The sequence below is a fragment of the Macaca fascicularis genome, chromosome 9, assembly GCF_037993035.2.
Source record: "Macaca fascicularis isolate 582-1 chromosome 9, T2T-MFA8v1.1".
Lineage (NCBI taxonomy): Eukaryota > Metazoa > Chordata > Mammalia > Primates > Cercopithecidae > Macaca > Macaca fascicularis.
Genome location: NC_088383.1, coordinates 116,238,654 through 116,258,145, shown reverse-complemented (window position 1 = coordinate 116,258,145; position 19,492 = coordinate 116,238,654). Strand labels below are relative to the sequence as shown.

The 19,492-nt window shown below is 38.3% G+C and overlaps 1 protein-coding gene and 1 long non-coding RNA gene across 9 annotated transcripts in view; one reads left to right on the top strand and one right to left on the bottom strand.

Annotated features, from left to right (window-relative positions):
• Positions 1 to 3,140: 3,140 nt before the first annotated feature.
• LOC135965188 (uncharacterized) lies at positions 3,141 to 18,623 on the bottom strand. The gene is made up of 4 exons (XR_010578091.2): positions 18,254 to 18,623; positions 7,260 to 7,380; positions 6,228 to 6,347; positions 3,141 to 5,050 (listed from the first exon to the last, which is right to left on the bottom strand). It is a non-coding gene; the product is annotated as an uncharacterized lncRNA (long non-coding RNA).
• Positions 17,580 to 19,492, top strand: part of SORCS1 (sortilin related VPS10 domain containing receptor 1) — a 591,779-nt gene continuing 589,866 nt past the window's right edge. For all 8 annotated transcript variants that reach the window (XM_005566385.4, XM_005566384.4, XM_065521387.1 and 5 more), the window contains exon 1: positions 17,580 to 18,853. In XM_005566385.4, the coding sequence (XP_005566442.3) occupies positions 18,296 to 18,853 (558 nt within the window). In that variant the 5' untranslated portion in view covers positions 17,580 to 18,295. The remainder of the gene's footprint in view (positions 18,854 to 19,492) is intronic.

Genomic DNA, 19,492 nt, shown 5'->3' with positions numbered 1-19,492 from the left:
TTATAGAATATTTTTTAACCCATTTATTCATTAAGTTGTTTTCACATCTTGGCTATTATGAAAACTGATAAAGGGAACATGGGAATGCAAATATCTCTTCTGGATTCTGATTTCAATTCTTTTGGATACCTGTCCAGAAGTGGGATAGCTGAAACATATGGTAGTCTATTCTTAATTTTTTGAGGAACCTCTATTTTCCATACTTGTTGCACCATTTTATATTCCTCATGACAGTGTACAAGGGTTCCAATACTCCTTCATCCTCACGAACACTTTTTATCTTAATTTCACAATAATAACAATTTTTAAATGTGGATTGACCATCCTTACTGTGGTTTTGATTTGCATTTACCTAATGATTAAGGACATAGAGTATTTTCTTAATTTACTTGTGGATCATTTGTATTTCTTCTTTGGGGATATGTCCATTCAAGTCTTTTGCCCCTTTTTTGAAATTAATTTTATTATTTTATTTAGTATGGGTATATAATAAGTATATGTATTTATAGAGTACACATGATATTTTGATAGAGGCATACAATGTGTAATATAGTCACATCAGGGTAATTGAGATATTCACCACCTCAAGCATCTATTTTTTTGTGTGTGTTAGGAACATTCCAATTCTACTATTTTCACTACTTAAAAATATAGAATAAATTATTGTTGAGTGTAGTTATCCTGTTATACTATCAAATAGTAAATCTTATTCATTCTATCTAACTGTATTTTTACACCCATTAACCATCCCCACTCCCTGCCGCCCCAGTCTCTGTTACCCTTCTCAGCCACTGGTAAAAGTCATTCTATTCGTTATCTTTGTGAGTTAAATTGCTTTAAATTTTAGCTACCACCTATGAATGAGAATATGCAAAATTTATCTTTCTGTGCCTGGCTTATTTTACTTCACATAATGTCCTATAGTTCTACTCATGTTGTTGCAAATGACAGGATTTCATTCTTTTTATGGCTGAATAATATTCCATTGTATATTTTATCATTATTTTAGAGTGTACTTCCTCTACTTATTAAAAAAAAAAAAAGTTAGCAGTAAAACTGCCTCAGGCAGTCCTGTCAGAAATAAGGCATTGCTATCATAGGAGATGACAGCTCCATAGGTGTTATTGCTCCTGAAGACCTTTCAGTGGGACAAGATGTGGAGGTGGAAGAGAGTAATGCTGATGATTCTGACCCTGTGTAGACCTAGGCTAATATATGCATTTACATCTTAGTTTTTACCAAAAACTTTTTAAAGTTAAAAAGTTAAAAAGAGAAAAAAGCTTATAGAATAAGGACACAAGGGAGGAAACACTTGTCTACAGCTGTACAATGTGTTTGTGTTTTAAGCTAAGTGCTATTACAATAGTCAAAAAGTTAAATAAGTTAAAACATTTATAAAGTTAAAAAAATACAGTCAGCTAAGGTTAATTCTTATTGAAAAAAGAAAAACATGTTTAATATACAGTATTTATAAAGTCTACAGTAGTGTATAGCAATGTCCTAGGACTTCACATTCACTTATCACACACTCTCTGATTCACCTAAACAAGTTCCAGTCCTGTAAGCCTCCTTCATGGTAAGTGCCCTACTCAGTTATACTATTTTATAATAATTTATACAGTATTTTTACTGCACCTTTTCTATTTTTAAATATGTTTAGATAGACAAATACTTACCATTGTGTTAGAATTGCCTACAGTATTCAGTACAGTAACATGCTGTAACATGCTGTAGCCTAGGAGTAATAGGCTATGCCACATAGCCTAGGTGTGTAGTAGGTGATACCATCTAGGCTTGTGCCTAGATGTGTGTGCAACTACAAAATAGCCTAAGGAAGCATTTCTCAGAACCTATCCCCACCATTAAGTGTTGCATGACTGTGTTAGAAAAAAGGAAAAATCACAAATCAAAATCTAAACTCTTATCTCACAAACCTAGAAACAGAACAGAAAAATAAACTCAAAGTAAGAATAAATATGTAAATGACAAATATAAGAGCAGAAATCAATGAAATTGAAAACAGAAAATGGTAGAAAACATTAATGAAACAAAGAGCTGGTTCTTTGAAAATATAAAAGAAATTGACAACCCATAGGAAGACTAACAAAGGAAAAAGCCATACATTATCAATATCAATAAAGCAAAGGTCAGAGCCTTTCAACTAATAGTTCTGGAGCAACTGAATATCCATAAAAATACAAATAAAATGAAATAACTTTTTTTTTTTTTTTTTTTGAGACGGAGTCTAACTCTGTCGTCCAGGCTGGAGTGCAGTGACGTGATCTCGACTCACTGCAAGCTCTGCCTCCCGAGTTCATGTCATTCTCCTGCCTCAGCCTCCCGAGTAGCTGGGACTACAGGTGCCCGCCACCATGCCCAGCTAATTTTTTGTATTTTTAGTAGAGACGGGGTTTCACCGTGTGTTAGCCAGGATGGTCTTGATCTCCTGACCTTGTGATCCACCCGCCTCGGCCTCCCAAAGTGCTGGGATTACAGGCGTGAGCCACCATGCCCAGCCAAAATGAAATAACTTTGACCTAAGCCCAATACCTTTGGCAAAAATTAACTCAAAATAAGTCATGAACATAAATGTAAAGTGTAAAGTTATAATACTTTTTCAAAGAATAGGAGAAAATCTTGGGACTCCAGGATTAGGCAAAGAGTTATTAGAATTGACACCAAATCACATTTCCACAAGACTAAAGATGCTTGTTCAAGTCAGTCTTAGTGGCTCACACCTGTCATCCTAGCACTTTGGTAGGCCAAGGCAGGAGGATCGCTTGAGCTCAGGAGTTTGAGAATAGTCTGAGCAACATAGTGAGACCTCATCTCTATAAAAAATGACCAGTTATCTAGGCATGGTGGCAGACATCTGTAGTCCCAGCTACTCAGGAAGCTGAGGTGGGATGATTGCTTGAGCCCAGGAGGTTGAGGCTGCAGCGAGCTGTGATCACACCACTGCACTCTAGCCTGGGTAACAGAGAAAGACCCTGTCTAAAAAAAAAAGTCCATTTTGTGAAAGGCCCTGTTAAGAGGATAAAAATACACGCTGAAGAGTGGGAAAACATATTTGCTAGCCATATATCTGACAAAGGACTAGTATCTAAAATATGTTAACGAACACTCAAAACTCAACAATGTAAAATCAAACAATTTAATTAGAACATGGGCAAGAGACACGAAAAGTCATTTCACTGATGATACACAGATTTCAAAAAACGCTTCAAGTTATTATCCATAATAGAAATGCAAATTTAACTCATAATGTGAGGTCACTGTACACCTATTATAATGGCCAAAATTAAAAACAGTGACAACATCAAATGCTGGCAAATATGCAGAGGAATTGGATTACAGTGCTGAATACACACAATGATCTGAATTAATTTCCACAGAATCATGCAGAGTAAGAAAACCATTCTCAAGAGTTTTATATTGTACAATTTTTTACATAACATTCTTGAAATGATACAGTTATATAAATGGAGAACAAATTAATGGTTTCTAGAAATTAAGGAGAGTATGTGGTGTCTCTACAAGGGCAATATGATACATGTATGCATTGTAGAATGATTAAATCAGGCTAATTAACATATCTATTGCCTCACATACTTTTCTTTGTAGTGAAAACAATAAAAATAAATTATTTTAGGGCATTCAAAAGACCAATAGGTATATGAAAACATGCTCAACATCACTAATCATCAGGGAAATGCAAGTCAAAGCCACAGTGAGATATCATCTTACTGCAGTTAGAATGGCTATTATCAAAAAGACACAAAATAAGAAATGCTGTCGAGGATACAGAGAAAAGGGAGCTCTCATAGGCTGTAGGTGGGATGTAAAGTAGTACAGCCATCATGGACAACAGTATACAGACTCTGCAGAAAACTAAAAATAGAACTACCATATGATCCAGAGATCCCACTACTGGGTCTTTATTCAAAGGGAAGAAAATCAGTATATCAAAGGAATACGTGTACCCTCATGTTTATTGCAGCACTATTCATGATAGTTGAGATAAGGAATCAAATTAAGTGTCCATCAATGAGTGAATGGATTTTTTTTAATGTGGTATATATACACAATGTAAATATTGCCATTCAGCCATAAAAAAAAAAGAATGAAAGCCTGGCATGGTGGTTCATGCCGGTAATCCCAGCCCTTTGGGAGGCCAAGATGGGCAAATCACTTGAGGTCAGGAGTTTGAGACCAGCCTGGCCAACAATGCGAAACCCTGTCTCTACTAAAAATGCAAAAATTAGCTGGGTGGGATGGCATGCACCTATAGTCCTAGCTACTCAGTAGGAGAATTGCTTGAATCCAGGAAGCAGAGGTTTCAGTGAGCCTAAATCATGCCACTGGGTGACATTGAAGCCTGGGTGACAGAGTGAGACTGTGTCTTAACATATATATATATATATATATAATGAAAAAAAAATGAAATCCTGTCATCTGCCCCAACATAAATGGAACTGGAGGTCATTACGTTAAGTGAAATAAGCCAGGCACAGAAAGACAAATATCACATGTTCACACTCATTTGTGGGAGCTTAAAAAATTAATCTCATGATAGTAGAGAGTAGAATGATAGTTAGCAGAGGCTAGGAAGGGTGACAGGGATGAAGTGAGCTTGGTTAATGGGTACAAATATACAATTACACAGGAGTAAGTTCTAGTGTTTGCTAGCATAGTAAGGTGACTACAGTTAACAAATATACTGCAAATTTCTTTCTTTTATTTCCAACTTTTAAGTTCTGGGGTACATGCACAGGATGTGGAGGTTTGTTACATAGGTAAAAGTGTGCCATGGTGATTTGTTGCAGAGATCATCCCATCACCTACATATTAAGCCCATCATTAGCTATTCTTCCTGCTGTCCCTCCTCCCACCCCCAATGCTCCAACAGGCCCCACATGTTGTTCCCCCTCCGTGTGTCCATGTGTTCTCATCATTCAGCTCCCACTTATAAGTGAGAACAGGTGGTACTTGCTTTTCTGTTCCTATGTTTGTTTGCTGAGAATAATAGCTTTCAGCTCCATCCATGTCCCTGCAATGAAATGATTTTGTTTCTTTTTATGACTGCATAGTATTCCACAGTGTATATGTACCATCTACTGCAAATTTCAAAATAGCTAGAAGAGAATATTCAAAATGTTCCCAACACAAAGAAATGATAAATATTCAAGGTGATGGATATTTTAAATGCCCTGATCTGATTGTTACATATTATAAGAGTATATCAAAATCTCACATGTCTACCATAAATAGGCACAATTAATATATAAATAAATCTTTTTAAAGTAAAAAATAAATTCTTTTAGCAATTTTGAAATATACTGTATATTATTATCAACTATAATGACCACATTGTGCAACAGATCCTATAAATATATATAATTATTATTTGTCAATTAAAAATATATATATTTTAAAGGACAACATAAAGATCTTTGTGGTGATGAGAATATTTTCATATTGTGACTTTATGTCAAGATGTCATAATAGCAATATCCTGGTTGTAATTCTGCAAGATGTTACCACTGGGGGAAACTGACTAAGCAGTACATGGGAATACCCTGTATTTATTTATCACCACTACTGTGAATCTGCAATTATCTCAAAATAAAAAGTTGAATTTATAAAAAGACAAAGAATGGCAGGCAGAAAGAAACAATATAGTGTTTTAAAAGATAGACTTCAAGGTAGATTGAAATGAAAAAAATGAAAATACAGTACATATTAAAAAGGCAAAACTATATGAATATACAAAGTCAATTTTAAGGCAAAAATAATATAAAGAGGAATTCATAATAATGAAAGAATGAATTTTAAAAGATGATATGGCAGTTCTAAATATATTTGACCCTAATAACACACCTTCAGAATATCAATAACAAATTGAAAACCAATCACACACATATGATTGGCAATTTTGATACACCTCTCTTCGTAACTGCAAATTAAGCCGAAAACATTAATAAAATTATAGAATATTTGAAAAACATAATTAACAAACTTGACCTAATGAACATACATAAAACACTAAGTGTAAATAATGCAGAATACACAGTAATCCAAGTGTGCTCGGAACATTTACCATTATTGATCAAAGCAAAGGCCATTAAGCAAGTTTCAACAAATTTCAAATAACTGAATTTATACAATATTCTTTCTGATTGCAATGAAAGAAAACTAGAAATTTTAAAAAACATAATTAGCAATACTTGTCTAGGTGTAGTGGCTCACATCTGTAATCCCAGCACTTTGGGAGGCCAAGCTGGGAGGACCGCTTGAGACCAGGAGTTGAAGACCAGCCTAGGCAGCAACATACTGGGACCCCATCTCTAAAAAATAATGAAAAATTTTAGCCAGGTGTAGTAGTGCCCACATGTAGTCCCAGTTACTTAGGAGGCTGAGATGGGATGATCACTTGAGTCCAGAAGGTCAAAGCTGCTGTAAGAAGTGATCACACCACTGCACTGCACTCCAGGCTGGGCGACAAAAGGAGACCCTTTACAAACAAACAAACAGAAAGAGAGAGAGAGAGAGAGAGAGAGAGAGAGAGAGAGAGAGAGAATGAATGAACAGAGAGAGGGAGGAAGGAAGGAAGGAAGGAAGGAAGGAAGGATTACATATAGTATTTTAATAATTCATGAATCAGAAAAGAAATAACAATGGAGATATTTTAAAAGTTAAACTAAGTGGTAATGAGTGGGTCATATCAAAACTTGTGAGATGTAGCTAAAGCAGTGATTATAGGGGAATAAAAAGTTTCAAATATATGTACACATATGTATGTGTGTATATAAGCAGAAATAAAGCAAAATATACAAAACAAGAATAACTCAAATTTGCTTTTAACAATTAATAAAACTGATAAACTTCTAGTAAGTTTGATCAAGGAAAATGAAACAAAACAAAAATTACCCGTATCAGAAATCAAGAAGAGGACATTAATGTAGATCTAACAAATAGCAAAATGGTAAGAGTAATAGAATAATAAAACAAATTTATATCAATAGATTTGAAAATTAAGATGCAATGAATAAAGTATTTGAAAAACACAATGTACCAAAACAAACACAAAAAGAAACAAATTGACCAGGCAGGATGGCTCACACCTATAATCCCAGGACTTTGGGAGACCAAGGCAGGCGTATCTCTTGAGATCAGGAGTTCAAGACCAGCTTGGTTAACATGGTGAAACCCTATCTCTATCAAAAATACAAAACTTAACCAGGCATGGTGGCCCACACCTGTAATCCCAGCTACTCGGGAAGCTGACGGGGAGAATCACTTGAACCTGGGAGGCAGAGGTTGCAGTGAGCCGAGATCATGCCACTGCACTCGAGCCTGGGTGACAGAGCGAGACTCCATCTAAAAAAAAAGAAAGAAAGAAATCTAAATAGGTTGATAGTCAATTAAACTTCCCATAAAGTAAACTCCAGATCCAAGTAATGTCAGGGGTTATTTCATTCAAAGAAATAAGGAAGAAATAACACTAATCTTACATGAACTCCCCCAGAATATAGAGAAAGTGTGAACTCTTATCAGCTTGCTTTATGATGCCACCACCCTAACCTTGATTTCAAAATCCATTAAGGACATTATACAAAAGGGAATTAAAAGACAGGATATCTCACGAATATACTTGCAAAAATCCTAAACAAAATATAAACAAATCAGATTCAACACTGTAATAAAATAAAATGTTTTAATCAAGTGGCGTTTGTTCTAGGAATGTAAGATTAGCTTCACATTGGATAATTAGTTAATATTGGCAGAAGAGAGGACAAAAACATGACCATATCGCAAGATGTGGAAAGGCATACAATAAAATTCAAAACCTATTCATGTTGTTAAAAAGTCAGCAAATTAAGAATTTAAAAAATTAATATGATAAAGTCATTTGCAAGAAAAACTCCAGTAAACAGCATACTTCATAGTGAAATAATAAAACCTTCCCCCTGCTCTTTTGAGCCAATTTTCCCCATACAATATTGTAAATTATTACCATTTCTATTCAATATCATGTTCATCTTCCTAGCCAAATAATCATCAACCAATCAATCAATGGTAGATATATTTCAAATAGAGAAGTAGAATTTTAATATGCACATATCCTTAAGTACATAAAAATTCTAAAGGGCCCTAAAAATTATTTAAATTAATAAGTATAAGTAAAAATTTCACCAGATATAAAGTCAATATAAAATTAATTTTATTTTTATATTATAGCAATAATGAATTGAAAATTAAGATAAAGAGATCATAGTCACAATGCCACCAAATACCTTAAGTAACTGAAAATAAATGTATTGAAATATGTGCAGGATTTCCATATTGGAAAACTAACAAATATTGCTAAGAGAATTTAAAGATCGGAATAAATGCAGAAAAATAATATATTCATGGATGGGAGGACTCAATGCTTTTAAAATACTAATTTATCCATAACTGATCTATACATACAATGCAATCCTATTAAAAAGTCCGTCATTCATAGAAGTTGACAATGAGATTCTAGAACACGCTGGAAGAACTAAGGGACTTCATATCAGGTTTTATGATGTATTATGATGTTGCAATAATTAAGAAGTGTATTTTAGCACAAAATTTAACAAACTTCATCCAATAGGAAGGATAGAAAATTCAGAAGCAATCACACACACATGCAGTCAGTTGACTTCAATAAATGTACCACAGCAATACAACAGGAAAAGGATTTTTAAATTTTAAATTAATGGTGCTGGGTTCATTGATATCCATATAACACAACATGAACCTTCAACCTTACTTCATGCCATATACATACAAAGAAATTCCAGATGGATTATAGATAAAAGTGATAATACATCTTCTAGAAAAAGTTTCACAAACATGAGGTAGGAAAATATTTATTAAACTGAAAATAAAAAGCATTAGCCATAAAGAAAAGGTTTGAAGTAATTGATCAATTGGATTAAATCATATTAAGAACTTCTTTTCCCTTTTAGCTCTTATTGAATATATTTATGATGTATAACATGTTTTAATGTATATATACATAGTGAAATCATTACTAAAGTTAAGCAAATTAACATATCCATTCCCTCACATGGCTACTCCTCCTTCCCCTACCACGTTTTTTGGTGTGGTAAGAGCACTTAAAATCTACTATCTTAGCACATTTCCAGTATATAATACAATATTAATAACTATAATCCTCACTGTATATTAGATTCTAGACTTATTCATCCTATATAACTGTAACTTTTTACTCCGTGACCTACATCTACTCATTTAACACCCCCTGCACTGCTAGACACAAGAGTACAAACTGTTTGATTTAATTGAATAAGTTCAAGAACAGCAAAATTAATGTATAGTTATAGAAGTCAGAATCGGCATTATTTTTGTCGGGGTGGATGCACATGGGCGTTATTGACTGAGAAGGTACAGGATCCTGTTCGTATGCTGAGAAATATTTCTTTTTTTTTTTTTTTTTTTTTTTTTTTTGAGACGGAGTCTTCCTCTGTCTCCCAGGCTGGAGTGCAGTGGCGCTATCTCGGCTTACTGCAAGCTCTGCCTCCCGGGTTCACGCCATTCTCCTGCCTCAGCATCCCTAGTAGCTGAGACTACAGGCGCCCGCCACGACGCCCGGCTAATTTTTTGTATTTTTAGTAGAGACGGGGTTTCACCACGTGAGCCAGGATGGCCTTGATCTCCTGACCTTGTGATCCGCCTGCCTCGGTCTCCCAAAGTGCTGGGATTACAGGCGTGAGCCACCGTGCCTGGCCGAGAAAGAGTTCTATCTTCATCTTTGTGGTTGCATTTGTGCATAAAAATAAAATCACAGAAGCAATATATAATTAAGATTTTGACAGTCTTATTCATGTGGGTTAAATTTTAATGTAATTTTCAAATATTTAAAAAAATGCTAACAAACATTGTCAATGCTACCGGGCAGGGTTCTCTTTAAACTAACTTCAGCTAATAGCCATAGGTTAGAAAAGAGGAACATTTTCAGTTGATGATGTTTTGCCTTAAATTGCCATATTCATTGATTCATGTTTTCTCTTAGGTGTAAATTTAGCTTTATGTGACATTTGTGGTGGGTGTTTATGATTCATCCTAGTGCTGATCATCTGACAACATTAAGAAAGGCTATTAAAGATATGGGAACATTAGCTTTGTTATTCTCATTCAAGAAACACTGTCTTCTCTGCCTGCATTAGGTTATGGACTGAGGTTAAGAGATAGATGACACAACCCCTAAGCTATAGGAGTTTGCAGTCTAATGGAGGAGATGGCTAACTTAGAAGATGAGAATAAAAAAAGTACAATGTCAGAATAGGCACAGAGTGCCAAGAGAATACAGAAAAAAGATATACCGTTTACCTACTTAGCACTACAACAACAGAACCACAAAGTACATTACAAGATGATCTCCATAATGAGAACCTTTAAAAGTCTGTGGATAAATTTCAAACATTTCCTAATATCATGCCAAGATCTAGCGGATGATGGCACAGGGGGTGGCAGTCACAGACCAAGAATTGTGCTGCAAAGAAGGAGGCCATCAATTTGGGGTTAAATCTATGGTAGCAGATATCAAAGAAATAAAAGTAGTTCATGTAAATCTAAGTAGATAAAGCTACTAAAATCTAGAAATATCAGTGAGTTGGATGAGAGATGGAGAAATGGAGAAAAAGATTTTGGCCACAGGCCTTTACAGAAGTTGGGCCTTTGGATAGCAGGCATAAAATACCAGTTTAACAATGAACCGATTGACTTCTCAGATAGGGGTTCATTAAACCACCCTTGGAGAACCACAACTCCTTTTAGAAAATGAACAGGCCTCAGCTAATAATGTACATCATAGAGATATACCTGGTGATAGTAACTGAGCAGGTAAAGGTAGTTGAGTGGATCCTAATAACAGTTTTTCAACAATTATGGATCTACGTCTAGGCAGTTTATTAAAGTTCATTCATATCTTCACACTCTATAGTATCTCCACAAGATAAATTGCATGTGTTGAATAAGGGATGTATTAAGGGATTCCCTGGCTGGGTGTGGTGGCTCACTCCGGTAATACCAGCACTTTGGGAGGCCAAGGCAGGTAGATCCTTTGAGGTCAGGACAACATGGTGAAAGCCTGTCTCTGCTAAAACTACAAAAATTAGCCAGGCATGGTGGCAAAGCCTGTAATCCCAGATACCTTGGGGGCTGATGTAGGAGAATTGCTTGAACCTAGGAGGCAGAGGTTGCAGTGAGCCAAGATAGCACCAAAGCACTCCAGCCTGGGAGACAGAGTTACACTCTGTGTCCCCCCCCCGCCCAAAAAAAAAAAAAAAAAGGGATTTCCTTGGACCTTTTCTAAAGTTAATTTCTCAAGCTGCAAAGGATAATTCAAGTGCATAGTTAAAAGCTCAGTCTCTTGCCCAATCTACTGTTGACATCCTAGAAGCTTGCAAAGATGCAGATTGATGGTACAGTGTTTCACGTAGAAGACCGGCTTGGCAATAACTAAGAAGGCAGTAGTTTATCCCATTCTTTCAATTTGCTTCCAGAGTGAAACTTCTGCGTTCCAACACCTGTTCTCTACTCTTCTTTTTATATCTTCCGGGATATGATGGTTTTTAAATTGTATTTTTACCCTAACTGGAAATAAGTTGATTTTTTTAAAAAAACTGAATAGATTTTAACTCCTTATCTCCCATCTAGAGAAGCATGTTGAAGAACAGTGTCAAACTGAAGTTGGTATTTTAAGTATGAAGCAACTTTAACAGCTACCATGTATTGAGTGTTCACTCTGTCTCAGGTAAATTAGTCTTACATGAGGAAGGTGATATAACCTACATTTTGCAGATTAAGGAACAGGGATTCCAAAAGTCAAATGATAATGTACAGTCAGTGAGTGACATGCACGGGATTTAAAAGCAGGATTTTGACTTCCAAGTTTAGGATTTTAAGCCACACACTGTTCTGCTTCTCAGCACGAGACAGACAGACACAACAGACTTTGTGCCTTTGACCGCCTCTCTTCTTTTCCTCTTTGGTGTCCCTCTGTGCCACTACCAGAGCTTAGCATACTGTTGGGAATATCTGGACTGGAGGCCTGCTCTTGGTCTAGATCAAACAGAGAAATGCAAAGCAGCATAAAATAGTTAATGTCTGTTCAACTGTGCTACTGATTCTTTGGTTTGTTTTCTCCTTCTTCTGCAAGACACTCTTTGCTCTGAGTGACAGTCCCAAAGATCTTGTTTGTCAGTGGCTACTGTACATTTTATAGAGTTCTATTCTGCTGGGATATTATGCCCCAGAAGTCTACTGAATTTGACTTTATATTAACCTCGTTCATCTTTGGATAGGTTCTTGTTAAAGGGGACAAAAATAACCAAAGACTTCTTATCATATAGAAGCTTTTGGTTGTGTACTCATTGGCCTTTAAAGAGTTTTTTGAGGTAGCGTTCTGTTTCCTTTGTCCTCTCTCCTCCAGTCAGTATTCCTGAAGCAACAAAAGCAAAATGTAGCTCCAACTTTAGTTTAAAATAAACTGAGTTTATTTTTCCTATTTGTATTTCTAGGGAAGTTGGACCAGAAAACGTGTTATGAAGTTGGTTTCGTGATTTAGTACATCAAAGTCTTTTTATGTTAGACTTACAGACTAGAGAAAGACAGAAAAGAAATCACAGAAGTTACATTATACACTTTTCAGATCATTTTAAGACTATAATAAAGTTATGTTAATGCATTCTCAGACTTTTTGGTAAAGGTATATTTTCAAAAATCTAATAATACAATCTTTAAATAAACTTATTTAATCATAGTATATTTTTATCTATTTCACTTTAAGTATGAATATTAAAATTGGAAAAATATATATGCATATGTGAGTTTACATAATGACAGTGATATTATTTCATGCTTCTCTTTTCCTATTTAATTATGCAAACTATCCTTTGAAACCTGAAATGATTGTATAAGCACTGCATAATAGCTACATAAAAATAATGTGGAATTTTAATTCCTGAATATACAAATTGGGAACAGAATTGGACAAAATAGGGGGGAAAAGGATAAAAAGACAATCTGTTCTAAGTCTTGTCTCTAAGTCTGTGACCTTAGATAAATTTCTTTGTATTCTGTAAGATACAGGCAAAAACTGCCCCCTATCTATCTTTTGGAGCTGCTGCAAGATTTATTAAACTAGGGGGAAAAAGGCAAAACAAAAGCTGTTTAGAGGTGTGATGAGATAGAGGGTACACAAATCCAAGACAGTTTTGTTATCTCCAAGGGGTGTCTAAAGTAGAATTAACTTTCATAACATCCTTATGAGTTAGGTAGATAATCTTAGCCCTATTTTTAAAGATAGGAGGGCTTATGTTCTCCTACTAGCACCACTTACATTGGGTGTATGAGAAGGGATACAATTATTGGATTCAGAGCTAGGTCTGTATTTGTTGATATCTGAAAGTATTTTAAGGAGCAGATTTTTAAAATTCCCATCATTCTGTTGGCAGGCAATGAGAATAGCCTGCATATTATTCTTCCCAGTTTTCTTTCTGTGGTTCTTCATGAAATTGATCTGAAATGCAAGACAAGACACCTTGTCTCAATTGTATCCAAGGGGAGCCAAGTATTTTGAGAACTATTAAAAGACATTGTTCCAATGATGAGGTGTATAATGTGATTTAGTGCAAACTGAAGCCAAAGTAGCCATCAGAAATCAAGAGACTTAGGAGAGAGGGAAGACAAAAAACCAGTGAGACAGTTAACCTGTACCTTATGCCGTAAGATTATGTGGGGAGTGGTTATACCACTCTCTTTAACATTACTCTCCGCACACAAAATAAAAGCAAATAGAAATGGCGAGTATATATACATTCCCCTCAGCCTAAAAAAAGTGTTCACTTGTTCCCAAAATTGCTTGCTCAACATTACTAAAAATGATTCAAGCTAATTAGAGAGCCTGACACATAGAATATCATCAATAAGTGTTATCTGTTATTAGTTGGATTTGGAGTAAAACAGTATTTCATAAAACTAAGAACATACTAGGAATAAGAATGCCTATTGCAGAAGCCTTGTCTCTGCACTAATTGCTGTGTGACCCTAGATAGTTACTTAATATCATCTGTGAAGTGGGGGAAATGATAGTACTTATCTGAGATAAGCTTTGTAACAAAAAAGGCATGAGCTGGTACATTTAAACTCCATAGCATAGTTTCTGGCAGAGAGTATATATCTGATTTATGAAATATTAGTTACTAAGAGTTGTGCTCCTAGGCTTGTTATACTGGTACCGCCCAGCTAGCCAGCCATTATTTCCTGGGCACTTAATAAGTTAGTCAGTGAAAGAAATGTTGAAATGAGGTTAATAAGGAGGATATGGCCTTTATCCACATGTAGATTTTTTGGAAGTTATTAACAAAAAACAGGTTTAAGTAAAATTATTAAATGCTGTAATACACACTTAGAAAGATCTGGCAAGAGACTGATACAGAAAATGTAGAATAAATTTCTTCTTTAGGCAGAGGTTCAGGAAAGGTCTCTCTAAGGTTGTATATTTAAAGTGAAGGTCTCAAAGGAGAAGAGTCAGCCTTGTGAAGTCGGTTGGAGGGTGGATGTTCTAGGCAGGCGGAACAGCATGGGCAAAGTCACGAACTGGAAAAAACCGGGCACATCAGAGGAAAGGATAGCCCCTAATGGTTGGCGTTTTAGAATGAGGGTAAAGAATCCTGCCTAGTGTGATTGAGAAGTGAGTACTTGGTCAGCCACGGTAAGGAGTTTGGATATTATTCTGTTTGTGATGGTAAGCTGGCAGGAAGTATTAAGCAGTTATAATAAATTATATTTTTGATACTTTTGAAAGACTACTTTTGCTGCTTTGTAGGTCAGAGTGTCCACACTTTTTTGATTGTGCATACCAATCAGTATACAATGACTAAATGTTCATATTCATTGTCTTTCTGCCTCTGCTTCTTTCTCTATCTGCCTCTGTCTCTCTCTTTATACATATATATGCATACATATACATGTTTATATTGTATATAAAGCTATATATAACATAGGTATATTCATCAATAAATATTTTAGCAAAATTTTAATCCTTCTGATTAAAACTAAATATATCACCAAATTATTATTTTCATTGTGCACAAAAATGGATCATCTATGTGTGCTTGTGCCTTTGTACTGATGCCATCTTTGGAGATGACTATTGGAGAGAAGGAATGGAATAGTGCAATTATGGAGTAGAGTGAGCAGGAAGAGGCTGTTGTGGTAGTCCAGATGAGAAATGATGATAACTTAGACTACGTCGTGGCGTATTTGTCACGTTCACTATGAAAAGACTCCTTATTGGAATTACAGATTTATGTTCTCTACTAGCCTTTGATATCAATTACTTTCCTAACAAGTGACTCATTCTTATTATATTATATTATTAAAAATCTATTGGATTGCTTAGTGGGTTGTTGGATTGAAAACATCTTGAAATAGACTTCCCTCCATGATTAGCCTATTTATTGTAGTCTTCTGCAAAAGGGGAATAATTTAGGAAATTACTGGTACTTTCCTCTTCTATTTGTTGGCAGAAGTAAATGGGGAGCAGAGCCATAAAAAATAAAATGAATCTATCTATCTACATAAGAACAATACAACTTGCAGCCAATTTCATCCACACTTGTGTAACTTCTGTCTCAAATGAATAATTAAAATCAGGCATTAAAAACTTGCCTGCTCTCTATGAACTCCCAGCAAATGGACTGCAAATGCTTTCACTTTAAAGGGATCATTCTGACAGGTGTGTTTGAAAAGAGGTTGTAAATTCTGGGAAGGAAAAATCAACTCTACTTGTACCAGCATTCTTCAGGATGCTCTTCCATTTTGAAACCAAAATAACATAAATTTTGGTAGGGCAATAATAGACTAAGGCCAGGAAATCTGAATCTACTAATGTCTTCTTTTCCATTTTGCTTCTTCCAGCCTATATTTGGATGAGAATTTATTTGGGTTCTGATTCTTTAATCTGGTTTTCCTTTCTTGGAGGAATTCCCACGTACTTATCCAGACTGGAAAGGAGGTTAGCAGGGCATAGAAAGAAGTCATTAAGTAAATGATCCTGCAAAGCTCTAAAAACCTTTCTGAGGAAAGAAAAAACGACCGCTCTGGGTTTTGACAAAGAACATTTGCAATTTGGGGAGGAGAGAGGACCTCTGGTTCTCCTCTCCTCCATCTAGAGGCCATAGCCTGCCAGACAGCCTTTCTGTTTTAGAAGATCCAGGCATAAAGGTGTTTTTGCTTGTATTTCTTCTGTAACGACAAATGGAACATTCTTTTGTCGTTTTAGGTACTCAAGTTTAATGGCTGAGAAGCCTGCCCTCCTTGCATTTGCAGTTTTCCTGCCCTGGTCATAAGAACAATAACTTAGGTCAATATTTTACAACACCTCTCTGGATTGGTATAACAGACATTTTCTTGGACATTAGAAATAATTTAATTAATTGAAGAGTAATTATCCCTCTGTATTACTTTGAACTTGGCCTCATCGCAAACACAGTATACAGATTTTTCAGTGAGGTTATCATTCAAAGTGTGAAAATGAACAAAAATGTTAACTAGAAACTGGAATTGGTACTATTTTCTTGTGTCATTCATTCATTCAATCAGTAAATATTCATTAAATAATGTAATAACTACCATGTACATAAGAGAATATTACGTATATGAAGACTGCAAAGAATTCTGAAACCATTTCAACCCTTAGAAGCAAACTGTCTACTTTAAAAAGGATTGGATTTTGAGAAATTCTTTGCCATTTTCAAAGCCCATTCACCTGCTATAAATCTTCATCTGAACTTATGAACAGTAGCAGAGGTGCTAGGCTGGGCACATACTATAATCATACAATTATAGAATTTTAGGAGCAGTAGGGATTTTAAAGGTCATCTAATGTGACCATTTAATTTTAAAGCTTAGGAAGCTAAGAGATTGTGATTTGTCTGAGGTCCCAAAGCAAACCACTGGCAGAGCACCATCACAGACTTTCTAATAGGGATCGCAAAGCATGTGACAGTAGCACTGGATCAGGCACCGAATGACACAGAATAACTATAAGTACTGTGCCTCCTTTCCTGTATTTATTTGTTATGCAGATATGCGTTAGACTCACAATACACATTTATTGAACTAATGACTGGCAGATTTCCTCCCATGTAGGATACTGTGCCATGTACTGAGGAAAATGATAAATAAAAACCAGATCACTTCCTCCATGTTGCTCTAAATTTGATCTTCCTGTCCTCAGTGAGTTTGCAGTCTCTTAGGGAAACCAAGATATATCTGCTTAAAAAACGCCTAGTGGAAAACGTTTTCTTAAATATGATTGCATGCACGAAGATTGGGTTCAAATTCAATGAATGCTTTAGGAGGTTAGGAGAGAAATCTAAGCGTTGTAATTGATGGGAAAAAAATCCCCCAAACTAAAACACACACACACACACACACACGCGCACACACACACACACACACACACACACACACACACACGATCATTTAATTACATCACTCTCTGCTGCTGCCTTTCCGAGATCTCCCCCAGGCTGGGACACACAGCCTGTGCTCCGGGTAAGGTCAAGATGCCAACTCAGGAAGCATAAGAGAGGGGACGAGCAGAAGCCCACCCATCTGTATCTCCTCAACTAGCAAAGGCGAGAAAGACGGAGAAAAAAGGAAACAGCAACACAGACTGATAGAAACAATAAAGCAGGAATAGGAAGCTCCCGACACAGCGACTGCTCCGGGAGCCCGGGGTCGACCGCCCCCGCGGGCAGGGTGCGCGGACTCAGCGGTGGGACCCGCGGCCGCGGGGGCGCAGAGTGGGCGGCGGGAGAGGCGGCGGCAGCGCCTGCGAGGCCGAGGGGAGGTCGCCGGAGGCGCCTCCAGCGCCCGGAGACCCGGTGCGCAGCGCAGCTCGGCCGCGGGACGCGGCGCCCGGAGCCCCGGCAGCGCCCGCCCTCCCTCCCGCGTTGCCCGCCAGCGCCCGCGCCCGCTCCGCCAGTGACTTCAGCTCAGCTCCACCCCCGCGCGGCGGCGGCTCGCTCCGTCCGGACCCGCGCTCGGCACAAGCCCAGCCCGGGCGAGCGGCCGCCACCTGCCTGGCGCCGCCTCCGCCCGCCCCCACCGCGGCCCAACTTGGATGGAGTTGGGGTCCTGAGCGCCGGCCCCCCACAGCCGCCAGCGCCGAGCTCCGCGCCGCCACCTTCGGTCCGGGACCCTCTCTCCGCTGCTCTTCGCTCCCGCGATGGGAAAAGTTGGCGCCGGCGGCGGCTTCCAAGCCCGGCTGAGCGCGCTCCTAGCCGGCGCGGGGCTCTTGGTCCTCTGCGTCCCGGGCGTCTTCGGCGGCGGCTCTTGCTGCCCCCCGCCGCACCCCAGCTCGGCCCCACGCTCGGCCTCGACCCCTAGGGGCTTTTCTCACCAGGGGCCGCCAGGCAGGGCTCCTGCCACGCCCCTGCCCCTCGTAGTGCGCCCCCTGTTCTCAGTGGCCCCCGGGAACCGAGCGCTGTCCCTGGAGCGGGCTCGGGGCACTGGAGCATCCGTGGCGGTTGCTGCACGCTCCGGCCGGAGGAGACGGAGCGGTGCGGATCAGGAGAAGGCAGAACGGGGAGAGGGCGCGAGTCGGAGCCCCCGGGGAGTGCTAAGAGATGGAGGGCAGCAGGAGCCTGGTACTCGGGAGCGGGACCCGGACAAAGCCACCCGCTTCCGGATGGAGGAGCTGAGGCTGACCAGCACCACGTTTGCTCTGACGGGAGACTCAGCACACAACCAAGCCATGGTCCACTGGTCTGGCCACAACAGCAGCGTGAGTAGAATGGGACTAAGGGCAAAGGGGTGGAAAGATGGAAAGGGTTAAAGTCGGCTGTGTGATCTGGTGGAGAATTGGGGGGAAATAGGGTTTCTGGACTTGGGAGATGCTGCAAACTGGTCTTTGCCCACTTCCCCCAAGAGTTAACATCACCTGCTAGGAGACTAGCCTCCCCATCTCTCCCACCAACACCATCAGAGTCCTCTCCAAATGCCACAGTTTCAAACTGAGGAGTCAAATCCCTATTTCTTGTTGCCTTGGTCGCACTGGTGTGTGAAACTGAAGACCAGACAAACAGAGGGGTTAAAGTTCTCCTAATACAGAGACGAAAGGGTTAAATTTCCAGGCAGGCTGACATCCCCTCAAGTGACTTTCCCTTTACTTGCCAGACTTATGTACTGGCTCAAGGAAGATTAAGAAGACCCATGTATGTAGGCGTTTTATTTTATTTCCATTTAATTTCATGCAGAGCTCCTAACCCCTTCTTCCCCACAAGGGAGAACTGCAGTGGAGAGTATAGGGTGTTCTTTAGTGTATCCTCTGCTTTAGGGGACCAAGTGGATGCAAGTTTCGGGACAGGAACTCTCCAGCATCTTCTAACAGCACTAAGCGAGTGTGTTTTGAGAACTGGGGCTT